The sequence below is a fragment of the Rhinoraja longicauda genome, chromosome 18, assembly GCF_053455715.1.
Source record: "Rhinoraja longicauda isolate Sanriku21f chromosome 18, sRhiLon1.1, whole genome shotgun sequence".
NCBI lineage: Eukaryota > Metazoa > Chordata > Chondrichthyes > Rajiformes > Arhynchobatidae > Rhinoraja > Rhinoraja longicauda.
Window position 1 is genome coordinate 19,740,216 of NC_135970.1, and position 20,861 is coordinate 19,761,076.

General features: G+C 43.4%; 1 protein-coding gene across 1 annotated transcript in view; it reads right to left on the reverse strand.

The window, feature by feature from the left end:
- LOC144602163 (transcriptional enhancer factor TEF-1) overlaps positions 1 to 20,861 on the reverse strand; it is a 124,684-nt gene that overhangs the window by 31,781 nt on the left and 72,042 nt on the right. The window contains exons 4-8 of the mRNA XM_078414900.1: positions 19,458 to 19,522; positions 16,005 to 16,067; positions 15,847 to 15,909; positions 5,625 to 5,636; positions 887 to 1,021 (exon numbers count right to left, since the gene is read on the reverse strand). Coding sequence (XP_078271026.1) covers positions 887 to 1,021; positions 5,625 to 5,636; positions 15,847 to 15,909; positions 16,005 to 16,067; positions 19,458 to 19,522 — 338 coding nt within the window. The remainder of the gene's footprint in view (positions 1 to 886; positions 1,022 to 5,624; positions 5,637 to 15,846; positions 15,910 to 16,004; positions 16,068 to 19,457; positions 19,523 to 20,861) is intronic.

Here is a 20,861-nt window from a genome sequence, read left to right on the forward strand (position 1 = left end):
CATTCATCTTGAAGTTGAGATACAACCAGAGATGGGAAAGTGGTAGATAGGTTATGGTTTGGTCTATTGTCTAAGCCACACTATAGCCTTGCCGAAATACAAGAGGCTTTTGGATAGGCAGAGATTAGTTTAACTTAATACCATGTTCAGCACTGACATTGTGGGCCGAAGGTCCTGTTTCTGTGCTGTACTGTTCTTCATTGTACCTTCATTGATAGAGTGGATGTGGATAGGATGTCTAATCCATGCCATGGCTCTCACAGCTGAAGCATTCAAGCACCTGATGATAGTTTAGTTTAGATATACGGCGCGGAAACAGGCCATTCGACCCACCGTGCCAACCGCAATCATCCATACACTAGTTCTATAGGGACAATTTACAGAAGTAAATGAACCTACATAACCAGAGCACCCGGAGAAAACCCACACGGTCACAGGGAGAATGTAGAAACTCCGTACAGACAGCATCCGCAGTCAGGATTGAACCTGGGTCTTTGGCACTGTCAGGCAGCAACATTGCCGATGGATATTTTTAAGGCTGCCTGCCACTGTATGTTTCTTTTTTTTCCTAATCAGATGTGCAGCACTTTGGTCAACGTGGGTTGTTTTTAAATGTGCTATACAAATAAAATTGACTTGACTTGACATTCTTGATTAGTACGGGTGTCAAGGGGTTATGGGGAGAAGGCAGGAGAATGGTGTTGAGAGGGAAAGATAGATCAGCAATTGATTGAATGGTTGAGTGGTCCAAATGGCCTAATTCTTATGAATTCCTATAACTTATGAATTCTACCGCTGTGCCACTGTGCCGCCCCAATGATGAGCAACACCAACATGGCAGGTTGTAGTTCAAGACAACGCCGGAAAATGAAGCCACATCACTTACCCCGGGAGCTGCTTGGAAGGAAGGTCGAGGGATTCCTGGCAAGCCCAGCTTGTGTTGAATGGTCGTGGCCGACACTATCTGTGCTGAAGACATTGCCGCCATGCTCTGGAGAGCTTTGTCTTTCACTGCCTGATCCTTAAACAGACCAGAACATAATCTCACGCTGTGTTCTGACACCAAGAAACCATCCACACATCTTCCCTCCCCAACCTGCACCTCCATAAGCTAAGCAACATGCTCCACACTGTGACCCCACAGAACGACACACATTTCCATTAAAATGAAGCAAAATACAAAACCTAGCCTTGAATACTGTCCATCACACCCATGAACACAAGTAATGTCTCCAATTCCAGTGTTAACCCCAGGTTTGTATTGTCCTTTGCTCGTTTTATTCACAGCACAAAACCCAGAGAATATTTCAGCTCTAAAAAAGGCCATTCACTCATCATGTCTGTGAGATCTCTCTCTAATTAATTCCCCCTTTCATTTTTATTCCCAATATTCATCCAATTTAGTGTCTCAACGTCTGTTCCATTTGCAAATTCCTCCTTTTGTTGTTCTTGCCCAATTCCCTCCTGAAAGTCCCCATTGAATCTGCTTCTGGGGTGGTCCGGATCACAACTCTCGGTGAAAAATCATTGCTCCTCGTCTCCCCTCTCCATGACAATTATGTCCTCTCTGACTGGCTACCCAGTCTGCTAACATCCCAATGTACTCAACACAACCCTTGGTGGGAGAAGCTAGTGCGATAGCAATGTTTAAGATGCAATGAGGCGGGCACATGAACAGGCAGAGAATGGAGAATGTGAGGCATGGATCATGTACAGGCAGATGGATGAGTTAAAATTGTCATCATGGTCAGCACAAACAACGTGGGCTGAAGGAGCCTTTCATTCATTTTTATCATTGTTGGCAGATACCTCTTGTGTATGAAGGAACTGCAGATGCTAGTTTAAACCGAAGATAAGATACAATAAGCTGGAGTAACTTAGCGGGTCAGGCATTCCCGCTGAGTTACTCCAGCTTTTTGTGTCTATCTCAGCTGCTTGTTGCTGTTACTCTCTACACACACGGGCCTGTCCATACGGGAAGTCTAAGGTTTGTCCATTCCCTCCACAGATGTTGCCTGACCTGCTGAGTTCCTCCAGCACATAGTTTAGGTTCAACTTATCTCCTTCCTGACTTATCAGATTCCAGAATCAGCAGTCCTTTGCCCATCTGCCCATTATCCCCATCTCACTGGTACCACCTAATGCCTCCCCCTCGATCCTGCCTCACCCCTCCTCCTCACCAGCTATCTCCCCCCCCCCCCTCTACTATTACAGCCCTCTTGCACGGTCTCAACCCAAAACGTCGACTGCTCCTCTGCCTCCACAGATGCTGCCTGACCTGCTGTTCCTCCAGCAATCTGGAAGATTCTGTGATCTGCATTGTGGTGTCTGAAAGCGTGGTGGAAAGGGAATAGGGGCAACTTTTAAAAGGCAATTGATTATGTAAGTGCTTCAAAGAGAAAATTCAGGGATTGTGGGCAAGAGAAAATTGAATTAATTGAACCATTCTTTCAACGAGTTAGCTCGGACACAATAAACTATATGGCCCTCCCCCTCCCCCCCCCCACCTGACTCTCAGTCTGAAGAAGGGCTTCGACCTGAAACGTCACCTATTCCTTTTCTCCAGAGATGCTACCTGACCCCCAGAGTTACTGCAGAATTTTGTGTCCTACTCAAGCTAAATGACCAACTGTGCTGCAAGATTCAATTTGATGATTCAGCTGTAAGATATTTTGCAAAGCTAAACTAAAAAATAGTTTCACAAATATAAACTCCACTGAAGTGAAGGTGAAAATATCAAGTGGATATCACAACATGAGGTAAAAACATGGGCAATCTTTCAAAAGCATGCAGCCAAAGCAATCAAACACATTGTGTCACAGTTAGTGCATTTTAACCCCATAATGAACCAGTGCAATTTAGATCTGGTAGCAAGCATACAATACGTTGAGAAGTAACGTGTGTTTATTCCACTCAACTGATTGCTCAGTCATAGATAGTCAGAGTGATACAGCGTGGAAACAAGCCTTTCGGCCAACTTGCCCACACCAGCCACCATGGTTGCCAGTCCCACCTGCCTGCGTTTGGTCCATATTCCTCCAAACCTATCCTATCCATGGTGTAGTGCAGTGAGTCCACATTCAAATGGACGTTCTTCTATCTGTTAATCTACTTGAACTGACCCTGTGATTATGGGAATGTGACTGTTGTACCAAACTCCAGCTTATCCAAAACTCTATCGCAAACAACATTGGACCATTCACCAGGTGTGTCGTGCTCACATGCCTACACGTTTGAAATTCTCATCCTCATTTGTAGAACCCTTCATGTTCTCCATCCTCTAATGTTTTGCAAGCTCTTCTGCTCTTTCGATGGTGGCCTCCTGCACCTCAGTTAAACGCCCCATGGCTGGAGGGCAACCCAAGGTCTGGAATTCCCTCCCCACGCATGTTCTTCACTTCTCTCTCCTTTTTTAGGGTCGCTGCAAAACACTCAACTTTTGGCCACCAGCTATCACATAATTCTTATCACTCCTGTCCACATCTCAAAAGGTTCATTGCACAGCAAAAGCACCAGTGAACTCCTTTCCACTCTTTACATCTCCGTTGGAGTCAGAGTCATTCAGCCCAGAAACAGGCCGTTCGATCCATCCCGTCCATGCCAACAAAATGTCCCGTCTATGAAAATTCCATTTGTCCATGTTTGGCTTAAATATCCCTGAACCTTTCCTGTCCACGTGCCTGTCCAAATTACTACCCCAAGTCCACATGAATTAACCCATTACTCTAAAGTTAATGTGGCATTGTAAAATCCAGAACGCTTTGATAACCCGAGAAGCAGCTGGGCGGGAGAAGCAAAAGTGAGGGAGTGCCCAGGCTGATTAGTGATTGACCCGTTTATCTGATTAACTGGAAATTCAGCAGGTGCTGGATGTTTAAGTGATTATTGCAGCTTGTTGCGTGAGGCGTGTGCACTTCTCAATTTCCCAGCTAAAATTTAGCCACAAAGATGAACAACACCCTGCCCACAGGCTTACACTGGGAAACGCATCACCTGCCACTGACAAGCCAATGCTCAAACTACTACTTAAAAATTTGAAGAAAGATCCCAACCCACAACATCCCCTCCACAGATGCTGCCTGACTAAGTTCCTCCAACAGTTTGTGTTTTGTGAAAGATTCCAGCATTTGCATCCTCTGGCATCTCAAGTGAAGCAAATATTTAAATGGGGTACGTATGAATAATAAGGCCAAAAGATCCAAATGTGGAAAGTCTCCAACCCAAAACGTTAACTTTTCTCTTCCCACAGATGCTGCCCAACCTGCTGAGTGTTTCCAGCATTTTTTGCTTTGATTTTCTTATGTTACAACCCACATTACGGTCAACCAAAGACTTGTGACTCTAACCGTCTGGAACAATGGGGAGGCTACTCAACCCTTTAAGTCTCTCTCACAGAGTCTTAGATCACAGAGGTTCTCCAGTTCGCAAAAGGGATTCCTAAATCAGTTATACCAATCGATAAGTTACCAATCCCACTGTATAACTTTTCAAATGAACCCCAAGAGATCTCACAAACTTTGGAGGGGGCGGTCCCACAATGTTTTGTATGTCGTTCTTCCGATTAGACTTTATAGATTTAGAGAAACAGGCCAACCAGTGATCACTTCGTATGCTAACACTATCCTACACACTAGGGACAATTTACAATTTTACCAAAACCAATTAAGCTACTAAACCTGCACGCCTTTGGAGCCTGGGAGGAAACCGGAGCAGTCACAGGGAGAACGTACAAGCTCCGTACAGACAGCTGCCATAGTCAGGATCAGAGCTGGGTCTCTGGCACTGTCATGTAGCAAATCTATAGCTGGGCCACTGTATCAACCTACACCAGGGAATGACCCTGCCCTAATTTTACAGGGACAATCTCCACCTCACTGCTTTCCCCCAACCTGACCTGGAACTCAAAGGGAATGTTTCCATATTGACGCATCATCTTAAATAAAATATGAGGAAATATTGTTTCATGTTTTAATGCTTGGAGGATCTAAATGTAAAACTTTCGGCATGGTGGGGCAGTGGTAGAGTTGCTGCCTTAAAGTGAATGCAGCGCCAGAGACACAGGTTCCATCCTGACTACGGGTGCTGTCTGTACGGAGTTTGTACGTTCTCCCCATGACAGCAAGGGTTTTCTACGAGATCTTCGGTTTTCTCCCACACTCCAAAGACGTATAGGTATGTAGGTTAATTGGCTTGGTAAATGTAAAGATTATCCCTAGTGGGTACAGGATGGTGTTAATAAATGGGGATCGCTGGTCGGCGCGGACCCGGTGGGCCGAAGGGCCTGTTTCCGCGCTGTATCTCTAAACTAAATTAAAGGTATCAACCAGCTCCCTGCAATCAGGTGAATGCTCATTATGGGGTTACAGTAAGCTTGGGTTGGGTATCAGGCAAACCCAAGGCTGAGGGACAGCAAGCGAGCAAGGGGGGCATGCGAGTTGGCATAGGAGGGGTAGCCATTCTACAGGGAAGTTGTCTCAGAAAGACACAGAGCAGCAGGTCCCTCCTAGGTGCACATTCCTTCAGCATTACATACACCCTGCCAGCAATATCATCGGCCAAGCATGCCCATCCCACTACACAGAAGCAACAAAATAAATAAGAGCCAATCTTTTAAAAATACTCACCATGTTTGTTACCTGTATACAACAACAAATAGTTTGTTAAATTATTTTTGGATAGCAGAACAAAAAAGAAACCCAAATTACATACGTTAAAATAAACATAACAGTAATCAATGCAAAATGGCAAAACTGTTCTGGATTTTCCCCCTCCTTTATTCAGGCAATTTAATGACATCAGTTGTTGGTTGCCCCTTCATTTGGGAATGACACAAATAGAAATCTGGTCACTACTATCCGGCATCCTCACTTGTAAATGTCCAACTAAATCACCACATCCACAGAACGAAACAACAAAATTGTTCCTCGTTGGTTTTAAAAGCTTTGTTCAGCTGCTTTGACTGTTTGATCAACATCGTTACAAATTGCTCTTGGCACTGAAACTTAATAATCGTTGTTCTCCCCCTTCCCCTCTCCCTACCCAAAACACTGCGAGAAATGCCATCCATCCATAAAGCCTGTAAAAGCTCCAACTTTAACACCCTGTGCCTTAAAAATTAGAGTGGAAAAAAAAGGTCTCTGCTAACAGAACTCAGAGGACAAAATTAATCACCCAATGTGAGGAGCAGACAGGGTGGCGGTTTTTCCAAGCATGGCCCTTTTATGTTGAAAAGTCATTCTGATTTGATTAAAGACCATTTTGCTACTTTATCGCAGAATCATCTTGCAACAGAGGCAGTGGCTGTTTGACCCATTGTTTCTTTGTCCTTTCCCTGAAAGACTCTGAGGTCATGAGGAGCAATGAATAAAGGGAACGTTCACAATCTTTCCCCGAGGGAAGAGGATTCTAAAACTAGAAGGCATAGAGCTACGGTGAGAGGGGATAAAAGTACAGGTGTCATGGGTTATGGGGAGAAGGCAAGAGAATGGGGTTGACAGAGAAAGACAGATCAGCCATGATTGAATGGCAGAGTAAACTTGATGAGTTGAATAGTCTCATTCTGCTCTTATAACTATGACACTGACAAGGGAGGTATTTAACAGGTCTAACTAACAGTGGCAAAATTTTCACCCAGATGGTAGTTCATATCTGGAATGAGCTGCTACAGTAAGCTACAAAAAACAGATATAATTATGATTTTCAAAAGACATTTTGAGAGATAAAGATAGGAAGGGTCAGAGGAGTATGGGGCAAATGCAGGCAAATGGGACTTAACCCAGAATACCAATTTGGTCAACATTGACAAGCTGGGCCAAAAGGCCTGTTTCCATCCTGTACAGCTCCATGACTTTAGTCATCTCATATATGCCCCATGCTTTCCCTAGAGTCCTATAACTTTGAGTGTTTATCCAAGTTGTCTTCTGAAACTTCAATTTTTGCAGTTATGTGTTCTCGATTTCAATAACTAGATGCATTAAAAAAATTCTCTCCTTTGGTTCTTTTGACAATTATCCTAAATCTACATCTTCTGGTTCCAGTAGAAACAGTTTTTTGCTGAGTGAATTTATGGGTGTTTTTTTTAATGTCAGGTGAATAAATTGCATTCCCCAGGGTCAGGATTCAAGAACTAGAAGGTGTAGAGTGAGAGGGGAAAGATTTAATAGGAACCTCAGGGCAGTTACACCTAGGGCGGTATTTATTGGAACAAACTGCCAGAGGATGTGGTTGAGGCAGGTACAACAACATTTATAAGACATTTGGACAGATACATGGATCGGAAAGGTGTAGAGGGATGTGGGTAAATGGGACTAGTTTCGATGGGTATCTTGGTCAGCTTGACAAGGTGGTCCAAAAGCCACAATTTTGTGCTGCCTGACTCTTTATAAGTGCGAACAAACATTTTATAATCTCCACAGCTCTTCCCTCCAAGTTAAAAGGGAATTTTCATTTCATCTGCACAACAGCAGGTTTTTACTGTAAAAGATTGTCTTTCTGCACCTCCCGTGGACAGCACTCCTCAATGAGAGACCACAGCTTATGTTTATAGGTGATACAAAGAACAGCAGATGTTGAATTACAAAAAAAAACACAGTGCTGGAGTAGCTTGCAGCTTCAGGCAGCATCTCTGGAGAAGGTGGATACGTGACAAATAGGATGGGGACCCTTCTTCAGACAAAAGGTCCTTTGTGTCTAGTCATGTATAAAGCCTGTGTTCACCTCAACAAGTGAATATGTAATGTTTACATATCATCATATCATATCATATATATACAGCCGGAAACAGGCCTTTTCGGCCCTCCAAGTCCGTGCCGCCCAGCGATCCCCGTACATTAACACTATCCTACACCCACTAGGGACAATTTTTACATTTACCCAGCCAATTAACCTACATACCTGTACGTCTTTGGAGTGTGGGAGGAAACCGAAGATCTCGGAGAAAACCCACGCAGGTCACGGGGAGAACGTACAAACTCCTTACAGTGCAGCACCCGTAGTCAGGATCGAACCTGAGTCTCCGGCGCTGCATTCGCTGTAAAGCAGCAACTCTACCGCTGCGCTACCGTGCCGCCATACCGTACATACTCTACCTCTGCTCAGTATAACTCGTTGCTAATAGGATCGTAAAGTTTATTTGGTCTTTGTTGTGGTTGTTGGAAGGGGTCGCATTTCCTTGAAAGTCCACTGCAAAATTTACCCTGGTCATTTACATCCAGTTCCCTTCAGAATCTGCCCCCTTCACCTCCGGACAGCACCTCACTGCACACGAGAACATTTCATATCCTTTCTTTTCTTATTTGCATTAAATCTTTATCCTCAAATCTTCAGCCACTGGGAACAGTTTCTCCTTGTTGACTTCATCAAGCCTCTTCAACACCTTCTCTGACCAAAGGACTACAGACCCAAATCCGCCCAGCAACCAAAGCCCCTGAAACCATTCCACTATCCTCTGTCACTTTGATTTCAATAGATTTTTTTTTCCCCCTGAATTTATCACATAAGAAAAGCAAATTAAATATCTCTTGCATTTCACTTCATGACTGATTTAGCCATTGCTGTACAATTTCTCAGAAGCCGTAAATATTTGCAATGTGTTGGGGAGTAGGAACAAATGTTTTGAGAGTACAATTCATGCACTTTCTGTTCATTGATAACAGATTTCAAAGCACTGAGGAAATTATAAAATCCAGGACAGTTGAGAATTAACTCGACAGAATTTTTTTCTTAAATATCAACGACTTGAACTTACTAGAAAAGAAATTCAATTCAATAAAAACACAACATTCATGGATGAGGTGAACTTTGCAATCTTCTTTTTTCTTTGAATGTAATACATGTAAATCTTATACTATAAAGCTCTTACACAAACACTGTTCCTTGTAAATGCTCAGTTGGATTAGGAACAACTAAACTCAAAGGCATAAACAAATTTTTCCCCTCTCTGCCTCTAGGCCTGCCTTATAATTTGCTTTTCATGAGAGAGAAAGCAGTTAGTGTAAAAAAGCTCTCTGTGTCAGCCAAGCATCAGCCAATACCTATGAAAGAGCATGCAGACATAGCCAGGCGCTGCCTAACGAGCATCCATTAATCCTGTTCATTGTGCAGTGAAACTCTGCCAATCCCTCCATCAAAAGGAGTTTTCCTCTGGCATATGAATTATTAAAAAAACATTTTTTTTACACAAATAATGCCTAGCAGGAACAATTTGGCATCATTCTCTGTGTGGGTAAGAATAGAGTGGCATCTGGAAAGAAGAAGAACCGGCCGAAATACAAGCAGACAAGAAACCATTGCAGAGGAAGTGGTTGTAAGTTTACCTAAGATTTTTGATCAGTATAAGAAACGCAGGAGCCCAGGGTTTTATCTGTGGGTCAGTTTGTGTGTCTGAAAAAGTGCAGTTCTGAATGGTGGGGGGCAAAGAGAGGTGAAAATTCAGAGATTTAAAGTGCATCATCAGAAGAGAAAAAAACAAGTCCACTGAACTGACTTTAGGGGAGATCACAAGGAATGAGAGGCTGGTGACACTGTTTAATTGGACAGAGTGGAGCGAGGACAGAGTTGGCACGAGTCATTCGGTGGGGTCCTCCTCAGCACTAAATCCATTTGGATCGCTGCCTCCCTCAATGCTTTGTCATCTAACCCATCAAGAGGAATGAATAATGAAAGTGTAGTTGTCCTGGCAACTAGGTTATGGACAAGCAACAAAATATCGCTCGATAGAACCATGACAAAGCCTGGCTGTGCTAACACCTGGGTTATTCATTAAGAACCCTCTGCAAGTTTCCCTTTTGATTTTGAAACTAAATATTTTCATTAGATCATAAGTGATAGGAGCAGAATTAGGCCAGTCGGCCCATCAAGTCTACTCCCCCATTCAATCATGGCTGATCTATCTCTCCCTCCTAATCCCATTCTCCCGCCTTCTTCCCATAACCTCTGGCACCTGTACTCATTTTGTTCTACTTTTAAAAAAATAAACTCACTTTGGGACTTAATAAACTAAAAATAAACGCACTTTGCGACCCGAAACATCACCCATTCCTTCTCTCCAGATGCTGCCTGTCCCGTTGAATGACCCCAACTTTTTGTGTCTATCTTTCATATACAATTGCTTCAAGTACAATAATGTTGTACCCCAGTCAACATTAACTCATTTGGTTTACCAACGCTTCAATGGACTTGCTTTGTTGCTACATTATATCTTTTGCTACGTAGTGACATATTTTGAATGAATAATAATTCTGAAAGAGGGCATTCTTAGGCTTCTAACTCCGAGTGCATGAAGATACAAGAGTGCAGGTGCTGGAATCCTGAGCAGAAAACAGAATGCTGGAGGAACTCAGTGGGTCAGCCAGCATCTGTGGAGAGAATGGACAGGCAATGTTTCAGATTGGGACCCATTTTCAAACTGGAGATGAAAGGTCCCGACCCAAAACATCTTCTGTCCATTTCCATCCACAAATGCTGCCTGACCCACCCTCCAGCACTCTTGTTTTATGATCCCAATCCATGATGGTGTGGAACTCAGTCTAACGCTAGATGCAATTTAATGCCATTGCTGAGTAACAAGTACTGCCACCTAATGTAATCTAACAAGATGGACTGGTGCAAAATACTGCCCTCACCCTCTACAAGAAAAACAATACAAATCTCTCTCCCCAACATCAGTCCTTACTCTCTTTAGCCAAAGGCGAGCTCCACAAGACTGGTGCATTGCTAATATTAAGCCTTTATTTCAGAATGGCAGCAGGAATAAGCCAGAGAACTACAGGCTAATGAGCCTTACCTCAGTGGTGGGAAAGTTATAGGAAGGGATTCTGAGAGAGAGGATTTATTTGCATTTGATTAGAGATAGTCAACATGGTTTTGTGTGTGGGAGATCATATCCATGATGACAGAGAGGGCAGGAGAGGGTAGGGTGGTAGACCTTGTCAAGATGAACTTTAGTAAGGCCTTCGACAAGGCGTTGGTAAGTTGGTAGGTTGTTCCATAGAGTTAGAACGCAAGGGATCCAGGTTGCGCAAGCAAATTGGATGCAAAATTGACCTGATTGGAGGTCTGTGATTTGGAAAAGAATGCAAGTGGCATAATTATCAAATCTATAGATGACACCACAGTTGATGGTGTGGTGGACAGTGAAGGTCTGTCTGAGTTTACAAAAAACAAAAAAAAGTGCTGGAGAAACTTGTTGGGTTAGGCAGCAACTGTGGAGGGATTGGACAGAAATTTTGAGACAGGACCCTTCTTTAGACTCGTAGACTAGAGGGGAGATAGCTGGTAGAAAGAGGTGAAGGGAAGAGTGGGGCAAGAGTTGGCAAGTGATGTTAAGTGATAGGTGGAACCAGATGAGGAGGGGTTGATGAGTGGATGAATCTGATGGAGGAGAGAAAGGTGGAGGTAAAAGAAAAATGGGGAATCTGGAGTGGGGAAGGGTGGGTGATGAGCAGTGGAAATGTTTTCCACCTACCCCTCCAGTGCCAACAACCCACCATTCTACCACCCCCTCCGGTTCTATATTTCACTCCCCCCTTCCACTCTCATCAGATTCCACCACTCTTTTGTCTTCTCCACTTATCACCTACAGCCATGGTTACTATCTCCACCCTTCTCTCCCCCGCATGACACATCTACCAATCAACCTCTCCTCACCCTCATTTACCTGTCACTAGCTAGCCCTTGCCCCACCCCTTCCCCTCACCTCTTTTTACCAGCTATCACCTCCCCACTCCACCCCACCCCACCCCCCCCCCCCCACCCCCACTCCCATCAGTCTGCAGAAGAGTCTCAACCCAAAGCATAACCTGATCCTCCAGCACGTTGATTTTTGCTCACGGTTCCAATGTCTACAGTCTCTTGCATTTGAGCTTATAACAGGATATAATGGGCAAAAGTGGGCAATGGAATGGCAGAAAGAATTTAACTCATTCGTCACGCAAGATGAAGCCTTTTGGGAAGTAAAACCAGGTCAGAGCATGCACAATGGCAAGGCCCTGGGGAATGTTGATAAACAGTGACCTTGAGGTACACGTGCATAGTTGCCTGGAACAGGCAACACAGGTAGGTAAAGTGGTGAGGAAGGCAAAGAGGGCACTTCATCCGAGGCATCAAACGTAAGAGTTGGGACATCACATTGCAGTGTATAAAAGGTTGTTAGGGCATACTTGAAGTATTGTGTGCAGATTAAGCTGGAGAGGGTACAGGAAAGATTGACAAGGACGTTGCATGTATTGGAGGGCTTGAGTTATAGGCCACGTATTTTTCTCCGGATCAAAGGAGGTTGAGAGATGACACGCCAAAGGTATATAAATTTAAGAGAGTAAAACGTAGATAGCGAGGGTTGTTTGCCATGGAAGGAGCATCTAAAACTAGAGGACATTGATTGAAGGTGAAAGTAAGGAAATTTAAAGGGTAAAAGTTTTCATAAAAGAGTAGCTGGTACCTGGAATGAGTTGCCAGAGGAAGTGGTGGAATCAGGAACAGTAAAAACATGTGAGAGGCTTCTGAACAGGTACTTGAATGAGCATGGCATAAAGGGATATACAGTGCCCTCCATAATGTTTGGGACAAAGACCCATCATTTATTTATTTGCCACTGTACTTCTCAATTTGAGATTTGTAATAGAAAAAAATCACATGTGGTTAAAGTGCACATTGTCAGATTTTAATAAAGGCCATTTTTATACATTTTAGTTTCACCATGTAGAAATTACAGCTGTGTTTATACATAGTCCCCCCGATTTCAGGGCACCATAATGATGGGGACACATGGCTTCACAGGCGTTTGTAATTGCCCAGGTGTGTTTAATTGCCTCCTTAATGCAGGTACAAGAGAGCTCTAAGCACCTAGTCTTTCCTCCAGGCTTTCCATCATCTTTGGTTTGGCTTCATATTAGCAATGCACCAGTCTTGTGGAGCTCGCCTTTGGCTAAAGAGAGTAAGGACTGATGTTGGGGAGAGAGATTTGTATTGTTTTTCTTGTAGAGGGTGAGGGCAGTATTTTGCACCAGTCCATCTTGTTAGATTACATTAGGTGACAGTACTCTATACTCAGCAATGGCCCAAGATCCAAAGCATACCACCTCATCTGTGAAACACGGTGGTGGGGGTGTTATGGCCTGGGCATGTATGGCTGCTGAAAGTACTGGCTCACTTATCTTCATTGATGATACAACTGCTGATGGCAGTAGCATAATGAATTCTGAAGTGTACAGACACATCCTATCTGCTCAAGTTCAAACAAATGCCTCAAAACTCATTGGCCGGCGGTTCATTCGACAGCAAGACAATGATCCCAAACATACTGCTAAAGCAACAAAGGAGTTCTTCAAAGCTAAAAAATGGTCAATTCTTGGGTGGCCAAGTCAATCACCCAATCTGAACCCAATTGAGCATGCCTTTTATAAGCTGAAGAGAAAACTGAAGGGGACTAGCCCCCAAAACAAGCATAAGCTAAAGATGGCTGCAATACAGGCCTGGCAGAGCATCACCAGAGAAGACACCCAGAAACTGGTGACGTCCATGAATCGCAGACTTCAAGTAGTCATTGCTTGCAAAGGATATGCAACAAAATACTAAACATGACTACTTTCATTTACATGACATTGCTGTGTCCCAAACATTATGGTGCCTTGAAATGGGGGGACTATGTATAAACACTGCTGTAATTTCTACATGGTGAAACCAAAATGTATAAAAATGGCCTTTATTAAAATCTGACAATGTGCACTTTAACCACGTGATTTGTTCTATTACAAATCTCAAAATTGTGGAGTACAGAGGCAAATAAATAACTGATGGGTCTTTGTCCCAAACATAATGGAGGGCACTGTAGAATTAATGCAGGCAAGTGGGATTAGTGAAGATAGGCATGATAGCTGGCATAGTCACGGTGAACCCAAGGGCCTGTTTATATGCTGTACAACTCTGTGACTCCCTTTTGCTCACTATGGTGTATCTGCCCTGGCAGTTTCCATGCTGTAAGCTGTTGACTGAGTCTACAAAGCTGTTCTCATTTCTTGCCAAGTCTGAATGGTCAGTTAGCAGGGGACAGGATGGAGTTTCTCACACCACTAGAGGGTAGTACACAACAGGCAAGTGACATTAAGATCAAACCACTTTCCTAAAGCCGTGAGAAGGTTTGATGGAATAATTTGACTCGGTAAATGGATGGGCTGCAGAGTAGAATAGAGTGGAGTGGGGCAGAGTGAGTGTATATGTGGGGGAGGGAGGGGTGTGTGTGTGTGTGTGAAGGGGCAAGTGAGAGGATATGTATCTGCTGTAGTCAGTGTGTCATTCTTAGAGTGTCAACACGTGTGTGTGTGTGTGTGTGTGTGTGAAGGGGCAAGTGAGAGGATATGTATCTGCTGTAGTCAGTGTGTCATTCTTAGAGTGTCAACACGTGAGTGTGTGTGTGTGTGTGTGTGTGTGTGTGTGTGTGTGTGTGTGTGTGTGTGTGTGTGTGTGTGTGTGAAGGGGCAAGTGAGAGGATATGTATCTGCTGTAGTCAGTGTGTCATTCTTAGAGTGTCAACACCAGTGTGTGTGTGTGTGTGTGTGTGTGTGCGCGTGTGTGTGTGAGCGTGTGTGTGAGCATGTGTGTGTGTGAGCATGTGTGTGCGTGTGAGCATGTGTGTGCGTGTGAGCATGTGTGCGTGTCAGCGTGTGTACCTATCAACATTCGTAGTATGGATGTGTATGTGCGTGACTGTGTGCGTGAGTGTGAGTTTGAGTGTGTGAGCACGACTGTGAATCTGTGTCTGTGCATGCATGTGTGTGAGGTGGGCACAGAAAGCCTCCAGTTCCCACCGACCCCTCTAAGCTGGGTGGAGAAGCGGGTGCTGTTACAAGTCAGTCTGCAGCTCCAATCATTTTTGCCAGCGTGCTCTCGCTACATTCAGAAAACCAGATGCCTCACATATTTAACAAGCTTGTCGGAGCCAGGCTAGCTTGTTATCTGTACCATGCAATTTAGCATATCTGGTCGGAAATAAAAACAATGCTGTTTTCTTTGTTCCTATTCGTCATTTAACCCTTTGAGGACCATGCACAGTTACCGAGCAAATAAGCCTTTTGCTTCCAGTGGCCCGAAATTTTACATTATTTTGGTTACCTCATATTACAGATATTATTAATTTATTGTGTTTTTCATTATTATATATCATCAGTGTTTTATTGCATTTGTGGGCCTGTTAAGCTGCAGCAGCAGCACATTAGAATTTCATGTTTCTGTTGTCGGTACACATGACAACCAAACTCTCTTGTCTCTTTTCTGTGGCCTTGAAGCCAAGTGGATTTTTTATTTAAACAGGCATTTAGGTCAAATCTGCCTCATGACTATTTTGTCATTTGAGTTTTCTAGCACATCCTTTATCTCAATCCTACAATGGTGTGAAAATGAAGATTCAACTGCAGACTATGTTTGTGTGTGAAAGAGTATGTGTCAGTGGTACTTACAAAATTTAAAACTCAGGGCTAACAACCTGTTTGTCAAAAGCTTGTTATAATTTCTCGTGTCTAACACAAATGCCAGATTTCTGCACACTTTGTTTTTGCAAACTGTGCACATACAGTGAAAGGGATTTTAAGATTCATGCAAATTTACATTCTCTTCATTATCTTCAATCCACCTCAACAGAATTTGCCAATGATGGGCCGAATCATTTTGATCTGCTCTTCCCAAGAGCATGTCGCCCAGAGGGTTAAATTAAAAACAGCATCACGGATAATGGCATGCAAGGGGAGCAGAGGCTCAGAGAGCGTGTCAGCAGAGGAGAAAGTAACCTCCACGGATGGGAGAGAGTAGAAAGACGGAAATGAAGCAATAGCAAGCCCAAAGCAGGAAAGCGCATACCTTCAGCTTGGAATGAATCTCACGGGATTTCCTTCGGGCAAGAACCTGAATGTGACTAGACACCTGCAAGGGTCGGGGAGTGGATGAAAACAAAGAGAGAAAAAAGCCTGTAACCATGGAAACAAATGCCCATGTGCAAAGCAGCAAACCGGACGTACCTTGATGGCGGCTTGAATCTCCCGAACTTTCTTTCTTGCTAACACCTGTATATGACTAGACACCTACATTTTGTACCCCGTGAAACAAAAAAAAAAAGGCAAATTAAAGGTGAAACATGTGTTCTGTCTTCAGTCGATTGCTGTTGTTTTGGATAAAACATTATCTACACCTTCTTAACCAGCTTAGCACGTGTGAGGAATTTGAATTCCCAGCGGGCAACTATGCACCAATGCAGCATGGTGTGTCATCACTGCAGAAACCTCCACACAACTGCTGCATGTGTGGACCTGGATGGAGAAGGTTTACGTCGCCAAGTGACAGGTGGACTTCTGAATCTTAGCGCTATCCATGACATTGTCATCAGTTGATTGGATTGGAGCACAAGCATCAGCGTAAGTATTAAAACAAAACATGCACAAAGAAAAAACTAATATACAGCCGTTGGAAGACTGCACTTCAATTAGAAAAATCAGTTTAAAGGAATAAAATATCGACAGTTACGCCGCAGATTTTTTATTCACCCAAAATATAAATAAATAAAAGGAAAACAAAACATTCGGGTTCTTACAACCAAGGCCCCACTTGACCTGCAGCACAAAGAACGTAATTAGGAAGCAGCTCTCAATCCAATTAATTGACGCAATGCAAATTGGTGCATTGAGAAAATAAAAAATAGAACTCCAATCCACGTGTTTGGCCTCAAACAAAAATTCATAAGAGATTTATGGCAGTCACGGCTGATTCTGAAGTTCGGAGAGGAGGCTCCAGGAGACCAGAATAATCACCGGTGTAAAGTACCTCCCATGCCTTGATAGATGGAGTCACAGAGTCATTGAGTAATAAAAAGAGGTGAGACTTTACACCTTGGAGAAACAGGCTCTGACGATTGAAAGATGGTTATAGATTGACAGTTTGCACTAATTAAATGAACGGTTACCATTATAAATTGTGCAAGACCAATTGCATGTCGGGAGCTGGGTTTTTATCCTTTCGGACTTACAAGATCCATCTAAATGATGGCTATGATTCAATGAATTGCTTTAAGCGAAAGCTGGACTGGTTTCAGTCCATCATTATCGAGGCAGATATCATTAGATAATTATAGAGGCAGATACCGGAGTGATCACTTGGACTAGTTCCGATCACTTAGAAGGACATAGGACAAACTGCCCAGATTTTCACCTAACCTATTGCTTTTCTCTTGAACCTTGGGTGCTGTAGGTCTCCCATAGGTCACGTGGTTTCGAGCAAGGTGGCGGGTGCACGTTCAAGGTTATTGAGATGTACGAGATCACGAGGGGCATGGATTAAAATGAATACTCAGTCTTTTTGCCGGGGGGGGAGATTCTAACACTAGAAGGAATCGGCTTAAAGTGAGACGGGCAACTTTTTCATTCAGAGAATAGTCCGAATCTGGAATCCGCAGCGGTAGAGTTGCTGCTTTACAGCGAATGCAGCGCCGGAGACTCAGGTTCGATCCTGACTACGGGTGCTGCACTGTAAGGAGTTTGTACGTTCTCCCCGTGACCTGCGTGGGTTTTCTCCGAGATCTTCGGTTTCCTCCCACACTCCAAAGACGTACAGGTATGTAGGTTAATTGGCTGGGTAAATGTAAAAATTGTCCCTAGTGGGTGTAGGATAGTGTTAGTGTACGGGGATCGCTGGGCGGCACGGACTTGGTGGGCTGAAAAGGCCTGTTTCCGGCTGTATATATATGATATGATGATATGATATGGAATGATCTGCCAGAGGAAGCTATAGAAGTGGATACAATTATAACTTTGGGGAGACATTTGGACAGATATGTGGATAAGGATTGAGAGGGCAATGGAACAAATAGGACCAACTCAGTATACCAACTTGGTCCGTATAGACAAGGTGAGCCAAAGAGCTTGTTTTCGTGCTGTTGAGCTCCATACCTCAATGACTCTCTTAGAAAGAAACACCAGGCGAGAGGGACATGGGCATATTTTATCATCAATAATGGCGATGGGACTGCCGGATAATTCAACCAAAGGCAAATAGTCAATTGACTGGAGGGCCAGCCCAACTAAAGAGATATTATCAATAATACATACATTGGGATAGCACAAGGGGTTTACTTACTAACAGGGATGCAAATTATCTGATCAATTGAGAAATGACCTGAGGGAATATATTGACAGTGTTTCGAGCTGTTGTCAGGCTCACGATATCACAAGCTATGATTTCAACATTGACAATTTTTCTCCTGATGTTTTAAAAGAAAGAATGGCTTTGTGGGCTCACGTCTGAAGCACTGCTCATCTGGAAACCAGTAAGCCTGCACAAAACCCTCCAAAGATATTCAGAGTAGAAAGTAATCTTAATTGCGGAATGCACAAACCCTAAGAGAGGCCAGTCAGCCTCTCAAGCCAGACCTATCATTCAACTTGACCACACCTGAATTCCACTTATCAAGAATTTGTCACTTCATTAGCAAATGGTTAGTTGCAAGTTAATTTACTACACAATTCTGAATACGTGAGTGCAAGATGGGTATCATTTAAACACCAATTCATCCAAAACATCTGACTGGCTGACTCCACAACATGGGGAATGAGGTCGTTTTAAAATAGAGCAACCTTCGAGATTAAGTTTCATTCTTCTAACTGGGCAGATAAAGGCACAATTAAATATTTTGTCATGACGGAACCAGAGCTTGGTACAATGAATTAATATGTTATTCTACCCGAGTACTTTCTGGGGACTTATTTGTAATGAGGAGGTGCAGGGGAGAGGAGGCAGAGAGTGGAGGTAGGGGGGTGGAGGCGATCTTCATTTTTAAAATGGTTCCTTTTAAGAGGTTGCTCCTATGTAATCTCCCCCCATCCCAAAGAAATACCACCATGATGTGGCTCAATACACCCTTTCACTCAACATATGAACAAGGGGAAGCCATCTTGCCGGTGTTGCTGTCATTCAATTGGATCATGGTTAGCAAAAAGCTAGATACCTCAGGTTAAAAATTAGAAAAGAAATTAAAATTAATTCCCATTTGTTGAAGTTCCAAATTCCTTCCACCCTCTGGGTGCAGAAGTGATTCATAACCACTTTCTCCCCTCATCCAAACCTCAAACCAATGGAAAGAGCCTCGTCCGACCCTACTCTATCGTCTAAACAGTTCTGACATCTCCAATGGCACATTCTAAATCATCACAGCCATTTTTATACTGGTGAACTACCCATTTAAAGCATTGCTCCAACATTAGCATCTATATAAGAAAGAAAACTTAATTCCTGAACCTAATCCATTGATGAATGTCCAAGGCAAATGGAAGCAGCCATTTTGTTTTCATGAATGTAACTGCAGTGATGACAGTGATGTGCATAGCAGGTCAATGGCATTCTGCAGCAGCTATGCAAGGGACCTGACCCGCCAGAGACCAAGGCAACACTCTCCGACATGCAATCCTCCCGTCGGTCTAGTTTACCTGCTTCCTGGTTCGTGTCTTCCCTGTTCTTAACTTGATGTACCTGGCTATCAACTCATTGCGACCTGTGGAACAAAAAAAATAGCGGATGGTTAAAAAGATTACCGACACAGGGTGGGGGATAAACCTAAACGCAAGAACAAGCCTTTAAACACACAAGGAAAGGGAATGGATGGGACAATGTTGGAAAGTATGTTTAAACTTAGCTATATAGACTGCTACAAGAAAAATGCCAATAAGCTGGAAAAAAGATGTATGAGGATGTTGCCAGGATACTATGCTCTGAGCTATAGGGAAGGCTTGGACAGACTAAGACTTTATTTCTTGGAGCGCGGAAGGCTGAGAGGTGATCTTTGAAATGGTTCCTTTTAGGAGGTTGCTCCCATGTGTTCTCCCTCCATCCCAAAGTAATACTAATTCCTTGATTAGGCCGGGTGTCAGAGGTTATGGGAGAAGGCAGGAGAATGGGATTCGGAGGGAGAGATAGGTCAGCCATGATTGAATGGTGTAGACTTGATGGGCCGAATGGCCTAATTCTACTCCTATCACATGTTCTTATGAGGGAGATCTACAGCTGGTGATGTTTCCCCTGTGCCTGTTGCCTTGCTCTTCTGGTGGCAGTGGTACTGGGTATGGGGGCCTGTCACTGTGCTGTGTGTTTTATTTGGTCATCTCCACTGGAGAATGCATTCGAACATTTTTATTTCCTACAAGACGTTGTGTAGAGCTGTTTTTGTTACAGTACCAAGTCATCAACACTGTCCAATTTTAAACCTGACCAATTTTTAAGATGTGTTTCCTTCGGAAGGTATTTGAAGCTGTCCAGTTAACAAATGCCAACACCCGACACTGTGACAAAGGAAATGTGATCTGTTTGTGCTGACTACATAATCCTGCCAGGTGCTCTGATCCAGGAGCGTGTGTGGTTACAGTTGACAACAGGTCACACTAAACGTCAATAAAATATAAATTCCACTCAACCCTACAGTTGAAGGAAGACATATTTTCATTCCTCCCACTACAATAGGTTTATCCTCACTCCCACAATGAAGGTGGAATTAAAATTGTAGAAAGGTGCTCAGTGGAAGATCCCCAACCATGATCGTCGCTGTTTCCACCGCCACTCCTTGTGTTTCACACACCCACCATCCTGCATTAAAAAATCTTGTCCCCTACATCTCCTTTCCACTTTCCTTCTCTCACCTTAAAGCACATCAGCCAAATTTCCCACACCAAGTGTGTTTCTGCAATGATCTGAAGTCATCTCCACAGAAACTAGATCTATATGTTTAATTAAAGTGATTTTAAATCACTCTGCTACACTGTCTTTAAATGGTTAGCCCAGCCTCTTGATTACTGTCTATAACTAGATTTCAGAGAGTGATAAACACTGCCTGGTCCATC